Source organism: Ipomoea triloba, chromosome 4 (genome assembly GCF_003576645.1).
Source record: "Ipomoea triloba cultivar NCNSP0323 chromosome 4, ASM357664v1".
Classification (NCBI taxonomy): domain Eukaryota; kingdom Viridiplantae; phylum Streptophyta; class Magnoliopsida; order Solanales; family Convolvulaceae; genus Ipomoea; species Ipomoea triloba.
This window is the reverse complement of record NC_044919.1, coordinates 8,373,452-8,384,344: the sequence shown is the minus strand read 5'-3', so window position 1 is coordinate 8,384,344 and position 10,893 is coordinate 8,373,452. Positions and strand designations below refer to the sequence as shown.

Below are 10,893 nucleotides of genomic sequence, written 5' to 3'. Positions count from 1 at the left end.
TGATAATTGCTGACACATAATATAATAACTACAAGTACAAAATCTGTCAATTGTAGGTACAGAATGTGTCAAATACAGATACATAATCTGAATGTTACGGAGTATTTTTCGATCGGGATCTACCATTCAATGTAGAATCTAGTCCATGGTATAATTTTGTTATAATCTTTTATAAAAATATTTTGCATAATTGGTAAGTTATCTGTTAATAGTAAGAGTAGTTGATATCAGGTGGAATTCATATTAGTTTTATAATATTTCAAATATTAGGTATTATATATTATATATAAAAGAAAAATTGGAAATGTGATAAAAATATAATTCATTTAAAAGAGAAACGGTGGGCATGGCAACTGGATATGGGAATTTTGCCGTTTCTTTACTTTTTTCTCTCCTGAGTGGCTCCTTTTAATTCAGATTATTCTCCTATTTTCTTTCCTTGTATTTCCTGCGTACTCCCCCAAATCTCTCTTCTGTGGTTCTGATTTCAGATAACAAAAAAATGTCTTCCAGAGGGGTAAATCTTCTTGGGCTATTTTCATTTTATTTGTTTGAAGTTGTTTTTTGTGTTTAGATCTGAAAGAATGCTGCAGATATTTTAGTTGTTTACTCAGATCATTTGTTTTTTTTGTTACCCTGCTCCACCATTATTCAATTTGTGCTTAATTTTAGCATTGAAGTTGGACTGCTAAGAACGTTTGCATCTTCGTGTGCTTGTGACAAGTAAGAGAGTTGAATCTGGTAATTAGTGTAAGAATTGGAGCATTTGACTGTAATCTACTGGTTTTATGCCCTAGTGGTTGGAATCAACTTATATGTGTTTGTATTTTGTAATGATCCTTGTTTGGTTGGTATATTTTCATTTCTTTGCCATTTCTGGACTCTTTTTTTTTCCCCTCATTTTGCAATATGAGGAACTAGCAATGGTATTTTGTTTGAGATTTGTTTTTTTCAATGTGTTGCTGAATGTCTGATATATGGTTTTGAACTGCAGATCGATTAAAATTACAGATTATTATGTTTCTTTCTTTTGTGGTGTTTTGTGGGGGGTGGGGTGGGAAGAATGCAAGTACATCCTCTTTCATATAGCTCTCCATTGCTCAGTACTGTATCTTGATGTTCTGACTTTGTTCCTTATTTTGGTCACTGAACCGGACCGTCTTAAGAGTTAATAATTGGTGTTTTAACCATTTTTGTATCTTGATTTTGTTGGTTTGGTGAAGAATGCAAGTGCAGCTTCTTTCATATTCTCAGCTGCCAAGTACTGGATCGTGATTTTTTGCTGTTGGACCACCCTTACAAGTTAAAAAATGGGTGTTTTAGTACCAAAATCGGAACTGTCATGAGTCTCCGATGTTTTCTCCACTTGAGCTCTGAACTGTCATGAGTCTCCGATGTTTTCTCCACTTGAGCTTCTTTAATGACTTGATTGATACGTAGCGGTTCTTTAGGAGACATCATTTCTTTGATTTTATTTCCATGTCGTGTAGTTCAAATTCATTTTTACCTCTAGTTTGCCTTCTTGAACAACTTGATGGATAGCTTGTAGTTCTATAATGATTTCGTTTCTTTGCATCTATATCCATATCTAGTAGTATAACTTTAAAGTCGGGATTGGTTTGAGTTTTCCTTTGCCCCTTGTCGGGTATGGATGAATCTTCTCTTCTAATCAATAGATGGATAGTTCCAATCCCGTTTATCTTATTGCCATTTCTTCCTTGGGTTGATCGGGTCTTCAATTGTAATGGTAGCAACTGAAACCGTGTTACTATCTAGTGTCATCACTATAGGTTTAAAGAATCATTATTCATCAAAAATAAAGCTTTACTTGGAGTTAATTTGGATCTTGCTAATTCGCTATGCTTATAGGCAAATGCATCCTCCGGGATGGGAGTTGCTGAGCACAGCAAAAGCACGTACATGGAATTGCAAAGAAAGAAGGTGCACCGTTACGTGATCTTTAAGATAGATGAGAAGAAGAAAGAAGTTGTGGTCGAGAAAACCGGAGGTCCAGCTGAAAGCTACGACGATTTTACCGCATCTTTGCCTGAGACTGATTGCCGTTATGCTGTCTATGACTTCGATTTTGTTACTTCCGAGAACTGCCAAAAGAGCAAGATATTTTTCATCGCGTGGTAAGTTATATTATTTATAAAGTCAAATCTATTTGACATTAACTCTCAACGAGCAATCGGTTCTTTAATATAGTGATTCCGCTGACCTGAAAATATGTATGAATCCACTCTGATTAGTTTCTACAATTGCATCGCGTGAAATTTCTGAAAGACAAAGCGTTTCAGGTCCCCCTCGGTGTCGAGGATCCGTTCTAAGATGCTATATGCGACATCCAAGGACAGGTTCAGGAGGGAGCTCCAAGGCATCCACTACGAGATACAAGCCACTGAAGCAACGGAGGTGGATCTCGAGGTGCTCCAGGAGCGTGCTAATTGATCGTATTGTGAAAGGGGTTTTCGATCTACGTTCATGACTTATATGTATGTGGAATAATAATGTGGCATCTGGTAACGCTGAACAGGAGCTCATTGTTATGACAAAAGTATGGTTACAGGCAGGGCTCCTTATTCTCATGATGGTTTCCAGATGACAAGTTGTTTTGACTATCAACTATGTGCCCTTTATAGGCATATATTATGGACACTACTGAATACTGATATGTATATGTTGTCACCTGGCTACCTTATTTTGTGTCAATAATGTTTTTTTTTGTGTATCCACTTGTTTTTGTCTACCTTGTTCTTGGGACGATAAATACATTGGCCTGGCCTGCTTGATAACATAGTTAGCTTCATTCAACCTTCAGGGAAGAATGGAATATGTAAAAATTTGTATGAGGTTTCAAAAAAAAGTATTTTTGTTGAAACTTGGGAAAGTTGGGAGGCTCAAGGTCCTGGAAGGGGCAAATGTTTTGGGGGGCCAAAAAGTATATAGATATATATATATTATAATACTAAAAGCGGAAGTGTCTAATTCTCCTTTTTTTTGGGTTAATTGTTGAGGACATCAAGTGACTTTTTAACGATTTATGCTTCTTGTTTGTTAAATGATTTGCAATTGTGTTCTTCATTTAATTGCTATGGAGACAATTGTTATAGTTTATTGTACGGAATGATGATAAGATATATAATAAATACATTTTTTTTGACAAAAAAATAAATACATTTTAATTCATATTTGCTTATTAAGTTTTGACTTGTCTTAATTATTTTTGAGTTTAAATGATCAAATCCCTTATATTTTAATTGAAGTATAGACTTTGTATGATTGAATGTGTTTTTTATGGTATTTATGATGTAGGCAAACTAATGCTAAAAGCAAAACAAAAGTGTGTAATATTGCATTTTCATCCGACAAGATATCTGCTCTGTATTTTGATCGTAACTTGCAATAAGAAGGTCCAAATGAGCGCAAATTATATTGTGGACCACGGTCCACAATGCATTGTGAACCATGGTCATGGTTGATACTGCAATTGTGTTGAACGGATATTTTACTGTAGTTGTGTTGAAAAAAAACTGCAGTTGTGCAGTATCAGTTCAACACAACTACAGTTCCAGACAGATGAAACGGCATATGTTCTACACAACTGCAGTTCTCTTTCAACACAATTACAGTATTCGTTCAATTCAACTGTAGTTCCAAACAGATGAAACGGCATCGGTTCTGCACAACTGCAGTTCTCTTTCAACACAATTACAGTATTCATTCAATTCAACTGTAGTATCAGTTCAACACAACTGCAGTATCAACCATGACTCATGGTCCACGGTATAACTAGTGCCAAATGATGTAATTTAAGCAATGGAAAGACAACGCAAAAGATCGTAAAGTCAAATTTAGAAGTTGTGATCAAAATCGGCCAAGAAGTTGAAGTTGCGTTGCAGAGTTGTTGGAGTGCACGTTGCAAACATTAGATGCCTCAAAAGTCAAGTTTGACACGCCAAAATGTGCTGAATGGTTATTTTCTTTAGCTGCATTAGCTTGATGGCAAATTATGTTATGGACCCGGAAGGTGGACCCAGATTTATGTTCACAATTTAAGAACTTTACATCTACAATTTTAAATTTTAACATACAAAATTACATTATTCAATATTCACAATCTTTGAACTCTATATTCACAATTTTGTTATATAGATTCAAAAATTGTGTTATACCATTAAATATAGAGTAATGAAATTGTGAATATGAAATTTAAAAATTATGAATATAGAGTTCAAAAATTATGAATATTGTGAATATAAAATTTTAAAATTGTGAACATGGACCTAGTCCACTCGAGGTAGACCCGGATCCATGGCATAACATCCAATTTATCACTAAAAGCATTGAAAATCATGAATCTATAATTTTACAACAACACATGAATTACATTTTGGCCCACATTTTGCTCTAGCTATAAATACATCTCATTCTCCATTCTTCAAAAGTTGGCCCACTTTCCCCTTCCCTTTTGCTATAAAAATTCTCTTCAAAAAATGCAGCCACCAAGGAAGAATTCTTGGTAGATTATAATTAGTTTATGTTTTAATTTGTACGGAGTAATATAAAGAGAGAGATGGAAATTATATATACTTTTTCAAGATTCAGGCGTCTAATTAGATTTTTTGACTTCATATTATCAATTGCAAAATCTCCAGTAGTACATGGATTATCGATCATTATTGTGTTGATCATAATCCATACAGCTATGTAGATCATACTATCAAATAATATACATTTAGTACATAAATAATGTATTTTTAATATATTTAAAATGTACATTGTATTCAGAGAAAATACATTATTTGAGTACAGAAAATACATTTTGTATAATATACATTCAATACACAAATAATGTACTTTAATATACTTTTTATTATGGTTTACACAACATAAACACAGTACACACAATAATTTGGCCATCTACTATTAATTTTTTGACCCCTCTGTCTAAGCTTTTCTTTTAAAGAAATTAAAGTGATGTCATATCAAATAATTTGAAAGATTTACAGAACTTAGTATACGGGCGCTAAAAGGAATAGTCATATAGAAAAGAAAACAGTACGGAGCATTTGGCATATACTCCAAAAATAACAAAGATATCCCAAACCCCAATCAGGAAACTGGTGAAATTCTTTACTCTCTCTCTTTCTCTCTCTGCATCAAATGAGATGTATATGCCCATTGCCCAAAGCAAAGCCCAAATCTTTTTATATTTGGTTTGGTTTTCCTTTTGTGGCAGTTTGGTGGTCCATTGGATAACATTATTTAATATTTTGTTCTTTTATTTATTGTCCTGCTAGTTGTTATTGCCCTGATTTGCCTCCCAGTTGCTCACATGAAGTCTAATTTTTCTGCTCTTTGATGAAAAAGAATCCAGCAAATATGAATGCTCCATGTGGGTTTGTCTTGTAGTTTTTTAGTGGAAATAATAAAATTGTACAAAAGCTTTGATATTTTTTCTCTGTTGTGCTCCCCCCCACCCAGTGCCCCCACCCCGGGGTTTGATTAGGATTCTTGACTGACGTTGGGGATTAGTATTGACTTATTGGATTTGGGATTTTTTTTTTGGGGGGTTTGCTATGATGGGTTTCTTGAAAAAGCTGGAATTTGTGTCATTCTCAGTCTGGTTTTGAGCAAAAAGATATGGGATTTTGATATTTCTTTTCAAGATTCTGGGGTTTGGAAAGGATGTTCAGGTGGGGTTTCCTTTTTAGTTGAAAAATTGGAATTAGAGGATCTCAATTTTGTGCCAAAAGGGGAGGGGTTGGGATGATGGATAACAGTAACTCCAAGACCATTGTGTGGTTTAGGAGGGATTTGAGGATTGAGGACAATCCTGCTTTAGCCACTGCTGCTAGAGATGGGAGTGTATTCCCAGTTTTTATATGGTGCCCTAAAGAAGAAGGGCAATTCTACCCTGGAAGAGTTTCAAGGTGGTGGCTCAAGCAGTCTCTCATTCACTTGGACCAATCTTTGAGGTCTCTTGGAGCTGAATTGGTTCTGATCAAAGCTGATACTACTCTTGATGCCCTCCTGGAATGCATAGCTGCTGTTAAGGCAACAAAAGTTGTCTTTAATCATCTCTATGGTATTTTTTTCCCCTCCATTTCATTCATTTCTTTTCTGTGGATGAAACTCTTGGGTTATACAATTGATGACCTTGATGCTCGCCACCAATTCATTTGGTAACTTGCTACGTGTTTGATCCATAAAAGCTTTCCCTTGTTTTGTTCAAGAAGTAAGGTTATGAACTTGGGAATTTCATGATAGGGTGAAGTTTATGAAAAAGGCAACATCTTGAGAAATTTCATGAATTCAACTAAGTTTTAACAGAAACCCCAGAAATTTAAATTGTGTGTAGTAATGTGTATGTGCAGGATTTGGTGTATTTATCTCCGAATTTGAGGAAGAGTTCAAAGGTTTTGTTTTACCATTTTCTGTATGATGAAAGCATATTTGATTTGATGATTGCAATTCTCTTAGCAAAAATGAGTTAAATTAGTTGCCAAGATTCATGATATTCATTTATTTGTTTCTTAAAAACCTTTTACACGCAATCTAAAATTTTTTCTAGTGGGTTAAATTGGCTCTGATGTGTTGATAAGATCGTTTCATCATTTGCCTATTAATTTTGACAAATATTCATCAAACTGAAGAATTTAACTACTTGGCTGACTAAACCACAAACTCATGGGAATCTCGTGGATGATAATAATCACGTTCCTTTCAACAGTTTGCATCAATTTGAACAGAAGCTTTTCTTAAGTTCACTGCTAAATATTTCAGCATTAGTTACACTGTTTCCTTTTTACATTACATTATTTCTTGAGAGCCTGAAAAGGATGAATAATAGGGACTACAACCTTTTTACACTTAATTTCCTGGTCTTAGGTTTATCTGATATATAGCTTGGCTTTTAAAGTCATCCTAACATTTCGAACATAAGATCTGCAATGAAACACTTTAGATCCATAAATGGCATCAGAGTGCATACGATTCATATTTTATCTTTACTCAACTAAGGGGAACCGTGCTTATTTGGATAATATGTACAGGTACAGTCATCACATTACTGTTAATGGAACTTCTTAATGGTTTTGGCTTTACCACTGGCTAGATAGTTCAATTGGTATAACCTGATCTATGGTTAAGACCTCCTACCCCATCTATCTTAGTGACAAAACCCTAGCTTTGTGGGGGCAACCCCAGCCGAGTTGGTTTGGTTGTTTGCTTGGAAACCACAAGATTTTAAGTTCGACTCCCAATCAGAGCGACCTATTGGCCTTCTTGGTTTGAGCTGGTCAGCTATGAGCAACCTAGGCTAGTTTACCTCGTGGTCCTTTGCCAGTTAGGGTCACAAGGCGGGGTTTTCCCAGTGCAAATTTTTAAGTAGTGGCTGCAGGTTTCCCTCGTTTCTGAAAAGAAAAAAAGACCTTAGCTTTGTCCTTAATATTGATAGTTTCCTTTGTTATAACTTCAAAATTGTTCTGTCAAAAATCAAAATCCTATGTCCCTGCAAAAGAAAGATTGATTTTCAAACTAATCACTCATATCTGTCTTTTCATTTTGTCAGATCCTATTTCTGTTGTGCGTGATCACAGCATCAAACAAAAATTAGGGGAGCTTGGTTATTCTGTACAAAGCTACAACGCAGAGTTGTTGAATGAACCATGGGAAGTTTATGACGATGATGGGAAAGCGTATACAAGATTTGATGCGTATTGGGAGAAGTGCTTGAACCAGAACAAGGAACCGGTTTCACATCTACCTCCATGGCGATTAATAGCAGCTGCTGGTACTTTTAACTGCTTCGCAATCTTTTGCTTATACCTAGCTACTCCTTAGGACTTTTGTTCTTTTTGTTGAAAAATTAGCAGTTTCTATTCATCATCTTTTGTGACCCTGTAATTCATGGACCAAGAGGTCATATGCTCTACAGATAAGAGTAATAACTAAGATAAAGGAAACAAAAACAATGAGAACATTAAAAATACGAGAGATTATTTTTTATTTTGTTTTTAAATATCTTTTCCCTGTGGTTGACAGGCTCAGTTAAGAAGTTCTCGATCGAGGAATTGGGTCTTGAAAATGAAGCAGAAAAGTCTAGTAATGCCTTACTTGGAAGGGGATGGACACCAGGGTGGAGTAATGCCGATAAAGCTCTAACCGAGTTTATAGAACATCATTTGCTTGACTACTCAAAAAGTAGGATCAAAGTCGGGGGCAACTCTACATCTCTTTTGTCCCCTTATCTTCATTTTGGAGAATTAAGCGTGAGAAAAGTTTTTCATTCCGTGCACATGAAGCGTATACTCTGGGCAAGAGAAGGGAACTCAACAGGAGAAGAAAGTGCAAATCTATTCCTTAGAGCTATCGGGCTACGAGATTATTCCCGCTACATCTGTTTTAACTTCCCGTTTACTCATGAACAATCATTATTGACCAACCTGAAATACTTCCCTTGGAATGCTGATCAGGCCCGCTTTAAGGCTTGGAGGCAGGGTCGGACTGGCTATCCTTTAGTTGATGCGGGAATGAGAGAGCTATGGGCTACTGGATGGGTTCATAATAAAATAAGAGTTATTGTTTCAAGTTTCTTTGTGAAATTTCTACTGCTGCCTTGGCAATGGGGTATGAAGTATTTTTGGGATACTCTACTTGATGCAGACTTGGAAAGTGATATTCTCGGATGGCAGTATATATCTGGCAGCTTACCAGATGGGCATGAGCTCGAGCGCCTAGATAGCCCAGAGGTACGTTCATATCTCGTGTTACAACATAATTGTCTTTCTATGATGACGTGATATGCTGATCTGCGTAGTTGCAACATCATTCATTTACAAGAAGCTAATTATTTGATTTTAGCATGGTAAAAAGAGAGGTATAGTGCCCGTTTACTAATCGGAGAAATTCCCAAGTTTTCTTGAAAATAGAAAAGAAAAACATGTTTACTTGCACAATTCTCTATTTTTTTGAGTACTACTGACTCTATTACATTGGTAGAGCTTAATAGGTTATTGGTTTGGATATATTTTTAGGTATGTTATATTCGGATATATATTTGGTTCTGATATCGAAGGTAAAAATCTTACATATATATGAAACAAAGGAGCTTGTCTCATATCATTACATTGACAGATTGACACATCGAAGCCTTTTATACCTCTTTTGAATTAAAAGAACATTAAAATTGTAAATTTGAAACATTTGATTGAAATTGTAAATTCTAGGACTAATATTTGTAATCCTAAAAGTGAAATCTTTACTTAAATTTTGAGGCAGATCCAGGGGTTCAACTTTGATTCAGAGGGTGAATATGTAAGGCATTGGCTGCCCGAGCTTGCAAGAGTTCCAACCGAGTGGATTCATCATCCTTGGGATGCGCCTTCCACCGTGCTCAAGGCTGCTGGCGTGGAGCTAGGTTTGAACTATCCGAAGCCCATAATTGATGTAGATGTGGCGAGGGAACGCCTAACTGAAGCTATATTCATCATGCGAGGAACTGAATCTGCTGCAACCGCGAGGAATTCTAATGGAGCGGGTGAAGTTGTGTTTGACAACTCTGACTGTAACGCGAGTTTGGCGATACCGAAAGCCATTCCAAAGGAAAAGGCTCCTCCTTGCCCTAGCAGCTCGTCTCATGATCAGAAGGTGCCATCTATTCGTAATGGGGCTATGACTAAAAAGAGACCAAAGCCCGAAGAAGAGGAAAGGCCGGTAAAAGATGGCATCCGTTGCCAAAAGAATGAAGGGGTGACCTCAAAGATGGACGATGAGTTGTGCTCTACAGCGGAATCTTCTTCAATGAAGAAGCAGAACACCGCGACTAGCAGTCATTCGTTTTCTGTTCCCGAAGCCATTTCAATTACATCTAGTGTGAAGTCTTTCGAGGATAACGAATCGTATGATATTAAGCTTCAAAGGCTAAAGGATTGTGAAATTGATGAAACTTCAAGCAAAATAGGTGAGACTGCTGCATATATTTTCATAGTTTTCTTCCTTTTAATTTCTGCAGTTTAAAACAGGAAATTTCTGCTCAATTTTTTTTTTTTAATTATAAAATTTTAAATATGGCATGATGCAGACCTCATTGATCAGAAATCTTTGAAAATAATTTTGCATTCTCTAATTTGCAGGAGCTTTTGGAGGTAGAGAGTAGAGACCCTTGACATGAAAACTGAGAACAGATGGTTCAATGCTGGAAAGTTGCAATTTTTTTTTTTTTTTTTTCTGGTTGAGTTATAAATATCCCTAAATATAATGTATTCTACATGTAACATATATTTAGTATTTAATGTACACTGTTTTTCCAGCTGCTGAATGCATCCTACACATATACAGAGTTACTTCAAAAAACAACATTGATATTCTCAAAAAACAAATATAAATAACAAAATTGATATACCTTGTCCACAAAAGGCAATTTTTTTGATCCCATAAAATAGTAGGGGTAAATCACGAGGACTCAACAGCTCATTAAAGGAAAGAGTTAGTGCCTGGTGTAGACAAGGAATCTACCTGCTCTTAAACTGTGAGTGTTAAGACTAGATCTTATATTTTTGTTCATAATCTATTACTCAAAAATTAATTGAGTTGTTCGTGCAGCACAAAACTTATATACCTACTTGAGACAATGAGCCATATAACAAATTTCCACAAAAGTGGGAAAAAATGAATGTGAAAGAAAGAAAGAGAGAACAGATTTACAAAAAAGGATCAATCACCTTTCTGCAATGTAGTTGGTATCTTTTGTTTTCATCTGGAACCAATTGGAAATTCACACAAAAAGTCCTCTTTCTTTTTAACTTTAGAAATTTTGGGCACAAGTGACAAGTCATGGTTACATAATTATGTAGATTTCCTTGTGGATGGATGGAAAATTACAGGGAA

The 10,893-nt window shown here is 35.7% G+C and overlaps 2 protein-coding genes across 2 annotated transcripts; both read left to right on the top strand.

The window, feature by feature from the left end:
• The first annotated feature begins 345 nt into the window (after nucleotides 1-345).
• On the top strand, nucleotides 346-2,881 carry LOC116017761 (actin-depolymerizing factor-like). The gene is made up of 3 exons (XM_031258391.1): nucleotides 346-517; nucleotides 1,870-2,135; nucleotides 2,301-2,881. Exons 1-3 carry the CDS (start codon nucleotides 503-505, stop codon nucleotides 2,449-2,451), a joined length of 432 nt encoding a protein of 143 aa, XP_031114251.1. The 5' UTR covers nucleotides 346-502; the 3' UTR covers nucleotides 2,452-2,881.
• Nucleotides 2,882-5,130: 2,249 nt separating this feature from the next.
• LOC116016711 (cryptochrome-1) lies at nucleotides 5,131-10,335 on the top strand. The gene is made up of 5 exons (XM_031257086.1): nucleotides 5,131-6,091; nucleotides 7,577-7,798; nucleotides 8,050-8,756; nucleotides 9,286-9,967; nucleotides 10,140-10,335. The coding sequence occupies exons 1-5, from the start codon at nucleotides 5,773-5,775 to the stop codon at nucleotides 10,160-10,162; spliced, it is 1,953 nt and encodes a 650-aa protein (XP_031112946.1). The 5' UTR covers nucleotides 5,131-5,772; the 3' UTR covers nucleotides 10,163-10,335.
• Nucleotides 10,336-10,893: the final 558 nt, after the last annotated feature.